General features: G+C 54.4%; 1 protein-coding gene across 1 annotated transcript in view; it reads left to right on the top strand.

The window, feature by feature from the left end:
• LOC104167734 (voltage-dependent calcium channel subunit alpha-2/delta-4-like) overlaps positions 1–4,459 on the top strand; it is a 14,483-nt gene extending 10,024 nt beyond the window's left edge. Inside the window, exons 6-8 of the mRNA XM_009708070.1 lie at positions 2,764–2,876; positions 3,541–3,623; positions 4,373–4,459. Coding sequence (XP_009706372.1) covers positions 2,764–2,876; positions 3,541–3,623; positions 4,373–4,459 — 283 coding nt within the window. The remainder of the gene's footprint in view (positions 1–2,763; positions 2,877–3,540; positions 3,624–4,372) is intronic.
• The last annotated feature ends 1,126 nt before the right edge of the window (positions 4,460–5,585 follow it).

Consider the following 5,585-nt stretch of genomic DNA (forward strand, 5'->3'; position numbering starts at 1 on the left):
GCCGCATCTGCGGCTCTGGCCACAGAGCAGAGCTAAACAGCCATGCTGGACAATGAGGAGGTGAAGTGACTGAGTTACCACTTCTTCATAAGAGAGAAAAAAATGTAAACCCATCTGTTAATAAGCAGAGGTGGCTGTAGACTGAGGCAAAGAGCATTTAAATACATATACATCTTTCCATTCCACAGATTTCAGAAAGAAACTTTTTCTGTTTGTTTGTTTGTTTGTTTTTTCACGTGTCTGGCAAAAGTTTTCTCCTTAGAAAAGTTTCCTTTTCGTAATTCTGTCGGCTTTCCTTTTCCTTTTTATTTTCCCTCTTTTCTGTTTTTCTACAGAAAAAAAAGCAGGGCGGGGCGGTGGGGCAGAAAGAAATGTTAAACTGAAAGAAATGAAAACATGGGTCCGCTTTCTTATTTTCCATTTTCATTTTAAGACAATGAACAGTCCAAAATAACAGAAAAGTCATTGTGAAGGGAGGTTGTTTTCAGCAGTTACATAGCACCATCAGCAATCACGTGCAAAAAGGTGACAGAAGGATGAATTTCCACTGATCCGTCTTTTCCTAACAGGAGACGTCCAAACAGATCTGACTGCAATCACTCTTAAAAACAAAACCAAACCAATCCTACCTAGTCTGACTTCAGTCTTGCATCAACTGCAGGAAAGACTTAAAGGTTAGGAAAACAGCCTGCGCTAGTCAGCATGATTTTAGGAAAACCAGGCCTTGCCAAATATTGTTTTAGAAGAGATTGCAGGTTTGGTGACCACAAAGTATTGTGAAGGTGCGATAAGCTCTGGGTAGCTCCAGAGGAGCCGAGTGCCCCAAGACGACCTGTTTGTGCATTAAGCTGTGGCTGCACAGATCTCTGCCACCGACGCAGCCTGGGGCTGGGCCCTCCTTGCTGGAGGCAGCGCCTGGCCACTGCCTCTTGCTTGGTAGTCACAGCCTCTGGATCCCAGGTGCATCTCTTGTGCTTCTTTCATGCAGGTGTTTGGGAGAAACACACACGCTGGCACAGGCTCTGTGGAGCATTAGCCAGTGGCCAGCTCAGGCATGCAGGCTTTCCCGATCATGTTTTGCAAGCCCAGGTGGTTCCCAGTGGAGCGAGGGTAGGCTGAGTGTTCCTGCCCGGGGCAAAAAGTTGGCTTGTGGATTGGTGCATGAAGCACCTCTATCCTGGTTGGTGAATTTGTGAATGTGTTAAAATCTGCTTGTCAAAGCAGTCATCAGCCAGGAATACTAATGAATTTGTCCTGCTGCAGTGTGTGACATGCAACACCTCTATAAGTGAATGCAGACATCCCTGGAGGCTAGAAGGCAGTGAGCCCAGGTGGTGAATAACCAGGGAGTGCAGTCGGTGCAGTGGGCACATCCTCACAAACCTGTATTTCTAACCCAGAAGCCCTCTCCCTTGGCTGAGAGGTGGTTAGCAGGCCCGGGAGTGTGGAGAGACATAGCCTGGCTGCAGCACGGCAGCCCTCCCACCAGCGCAGGCACACCGAGCCCCATGTCCCTGGCCTTCCCTGTGCCCAGCGGCCCCAGACCAGTCCGCAGGCTCCTTGCCAGGGCCGTACGGCTGCCCGGTGTGGCACAACCTGCCAGCAGGCAGTGGAGGATGGCAGCGTGGGCAGCTCAGCCTTGCTTTGGGTGCCTGCAGGCTCTGTGCTGGCAGAGGGCAGGCAATACCTGCAAGGCATCGGGCAGGGGGTTGGCACAGGCTGGTGAGATGTCCAGACATGTACAGTGCCTTACGGTATCACTGGCGTGTGTATGCTTGGACATGCAACCCCTGTGCTTGCTCAGGGGTGACGTGTATACACACACACACACGTCGGTGCGCAAACCCACAGTCACAGGCACGTGCAGCCTCGTGAGTGCGGAGACGTCTGAGCTGCCCACCACACGCACAGGTGCACACCCACTTGTGCACAAACCCCTGCACGCAGCCAAAACACGTGCCTGCCCTCACCCTGCTCTGCCCAAGCAAGCCCTCTGCCACCTGCACAACCGGGCAGCAGCGCTGCCGCAAGCCCTCACGTGCATGTCCTCAGGCAAATACTTACATCCCCACCGGCACGTACCTGTGCTCATCACTGGCCCTTTTCCATAGTCTGCTTCTCCAACAGGGAGGGGAAGGGGCAGGTGAAATTGTGGCTGCAAAGTGAAGCCGCACATTTTTCGTGACAGTAGGCAAGACTAAGCACTAGCTGGTCAGTCTCATCACACCGATGTAACATGGGATGCTACTGGGAATCCTCCATTTCTCACTCCAGCAACATGAAATTTAGCAGAACTCTTCTCCCTGCAGGATCACATAGTACATACATCCTTACACTGTATAAGCATATGCATAAATATACCTTGAATAGGCATTGGCACACCTCTGGATGAAACCAGACCTTCTCAGGTGTCATCTGCTGTGACATACTGCCATATTTGGGGAGGGCCTGTGTTGGGTTTTTGTTGGTTGGTTGGTCTTTTTGGTTGGTTGGGTTTCAGGTTTGATTTTGGCTTTTGTGCCTAGCATGGAGTTGTAAATCTGAGCCAGTTCGGAGCCTCCTGAGGCCAAAAGGTGTGCTAACGTCACCTCCCCCGTGCATACGGCTGCTCGCTGTGCCTCTCCCACTTTCTGCTGACATCTCATTTCCAAAGAGATCTGTTTTCTTTGGATTTCTTTGCTGTGGACCAGGTGATGCTGGGGCTGCTGCTCTGGTGCTGCAGTGGGAGGGATGTGCTTTCTCCCGCTCGCTCTTTTCTTGCAGGATGTTTGTGGCACAGCAGATCGTCAGCAGTAACCTGCTGCTCCTCGTCACGGATGCTGCCTGCGACTGCAGCGTCTTCCCACCCGTCCTGATGGATGTGAAAGAGGTCAAATATATCCTTCCACATGCAGCAGGGACGCATGGCTCTACAGGCCCATTCATCTCCATGTTTGCTAGGGTGGAAAACGTGCTTCCGAGACAATTGCTATGGGGATGGAAGGCATGGCACAATTTGTGGGACAGCTGGGCAGGGAGACATGGAACAGGTAGGGTTGCAGTGCAGTGGAGAGGGGGTAACAGTTCTGCCTTCCAACCCCGCAAGAGGAAGCCAGCCCCCACCGGCCAGGCTGTCCGATGCACTGTGCGAGGGTGAGGGTGGGACAGGCCAGAAGACTGGTCCGTGGTGGGGTGAGTGCAGCTGGGCTGGTTCCCCAATGGTGCTCCCAGGTGCTTCCATAACTCATCCTTGCTAGGTCCTTATCCCTCGCTCCTTGTAACATGGCAGTGACATGGTGCAGCTTGTCACTGGGAAGCTGAGCCCTCTCCATGCATTTTGGCCACTTTCAGCTGCCTGTCGTTCCTTGCCACCTTCTAGCGCTTGGAGATGTCTCCAGCCCATGCAGGACAACCTGCCCTGCCCTTGTCCTCCCTGCTCTGTCTCCCATGCTGTGCAGTTAGTTACACCTAGAAGACTTGCATCAGGGACCTGGGGGTCTGTGCGGCGCTTGTCCCCCTTTTCCCTGCTTGCCACTGCCATTGTCCTTAACAGCCTTGCACATAATGCTTCAGTGAAGTGTGAACGGATGCGGTCCCAGAAGCTGAGGCGGCGGCCAGACACATGCCACGCATTTCACCCTGAGGTACTCTGGGGCAGTGTGGGAGGGAGGGAGAGCGCATGGCTGGGTTTCAGCATGGGCATGCCTGTACCCATGCACACGTCTCCTCTTGCACCCCCGTGTTGTGTGTATCGTGTGCCCATTCCACTTGCTGGACCCAGACACAGCTGTGTGACTCTCCAAGGGGTTTCCTAGCAGGAAGAGGGTCACACTAGTGACACCTGGGAGAGACCTGAGCTCAGATATCACATGGTTGCTGGGTTTCTTCAGGGGGACTCACCGGCTGGAAGCGCCCTGATTCCTGGAACCGGCCCTTGTGACCTGGGCTTGGTGCAGCCAGGCAGCTCTCCCGCCTGCCGGGCCGGCAGGAGTTTGGTCCGGGCACCTTCGCACAGCGTGCAAGGCAGCCCAGCTGTGGGGCCAGGAGCAGGCACAGTGACAGTGATCCACTCGTGGGCACGGGACTCTGGAAGGAGCTGCAGGAGGGACGTGCAGGTGGGAGTCGATCCTCTTGCAGCCTCCGAGGCCAAGGGATGTGTTTCAGGGTGCAGGGCAGAGCATCATGAAAGCCAAGACTGCAAGTGGTTTCCTAGCTCGCAGATGGCTGCCATGGCCCATGGGCATCAAATCGGTCCCTTCCTTTGGCCCAAGTGATCCTTCCTTTTGGTAACTGGCACTGCACCCCCTTCCAAAGACGAGGGGCAGGCTCCCTTCCCTCTGCCGGTAGCCACCCTGGTGGTAAGCAAGCTGACGCCTTCTCTTCCATCTCCCAGGAAAATGCCCAAGACTGCGGTGGCACTGCTGAGGTCTCCAGCTCACCGACGTTGCTCCTCCTGTCCCTGGCACTGCTCCTGCGGTGACGCTGCCTGGAACTGCGATGCTGCCTGCAATGCGCCTTATGCAGCAGAGACCTGGGAGGACAAGGCTGCCGCTGGCTGGATAGGGGTGCAGGCCACTCTGGGACACCGGCTGCAACTCCCTGGGAAGACGAGGTGTTAATGATGTGGTGCAGCACGTCCTTCACCACAAGGTCCAGCATGGTGCTGACAGTGGAAGCTGCTCCCTCCTCGAAAGCCTGCAGCAAGAGGCCTGTTCAAGGACTGTCAGGGTCAGCTCCCAGCACACCACCTACTGAGCTGCTCCTCCTGGCCATCGGCTCACAGCCAGGACAGCCGAGGTTGTTGGCATGGCTGGCATTTCACCATCACCCTACCTTTGGGGTTGTTGGCCCCAGGAGGCAGAGGGCTTGGTGGGGCAGATCTGGCCTTAGGAGAGCAGGAGGGGCAGAAGATGCTGTCTGCCTGTCCCTCAGTGGGAGACACCAGGATTTTGAGCACCCGGATCTGGAGCAGCCCAGGCACAGCCCTGCCAGAAGAAGGTCCTTAGTGGTTCCCAGCAGGGAGGCAGCATCTCCTGGTCTTGGGGGTGGTCCTTGATGGGAACCCCAGGGGCAAGACATGACACCTAACCTGAACTGCACTGACTTAACACACAACTGGACGATGGGAAGTAGCACAGCTTGACTAGTTAGCTGCAGCTACGCCAGCTCTGGTGAGGAGACCTCTCCTAACACTGCTAGCACAGCATCCAGATTCTTGTCTAGACGTGGACTTACCTCTGGGTAAGGAGGAGGTAAGTTTCCCGCTGCCTGCTAGTTTCACTGCAGAAGCAGCTTAAAAATGGGCACTTTTCCCCTCAGAGCAGCACTGCCTTGCTCATTGAAGCTGCCCTTGGTTGTCTTGCGGAGAGCAGCTCCTTGCCCTGAGCCTGGCATTCTCGGCTGGTGGCATGGGCCATTTCTCACAGAGCTTTACGGACAAAGGGTGGGGAGCACCTGTTTTTCCTTTTTTTTTTTTTGTATGAACTGCTCCATATCATCTCATTAAAAACAAATATATGGCATATTTTAAATAGATACTTAAGCTCCAGCATGTCATGTTTGGTGCTAATCACAGCCCTACACTACATTCCAGATACCTCTTTCCC

The sequence above is a fragment of the Cariama cristata genome, unplaced genomic scaffold (genome assembly GCF_000690535.1).
Source record: "Cariama cristata isolate BGI_N322 unplaced genomic scaffold, ASM69053v1 scaffold24929, whole genome shotgun sequence".
Taxonomy (NCBI): Eukaryota; Metazoa; Chordata; class Aves; order Cariamiformes; family Cariamidae; genus Cariama; species Cariama cristata.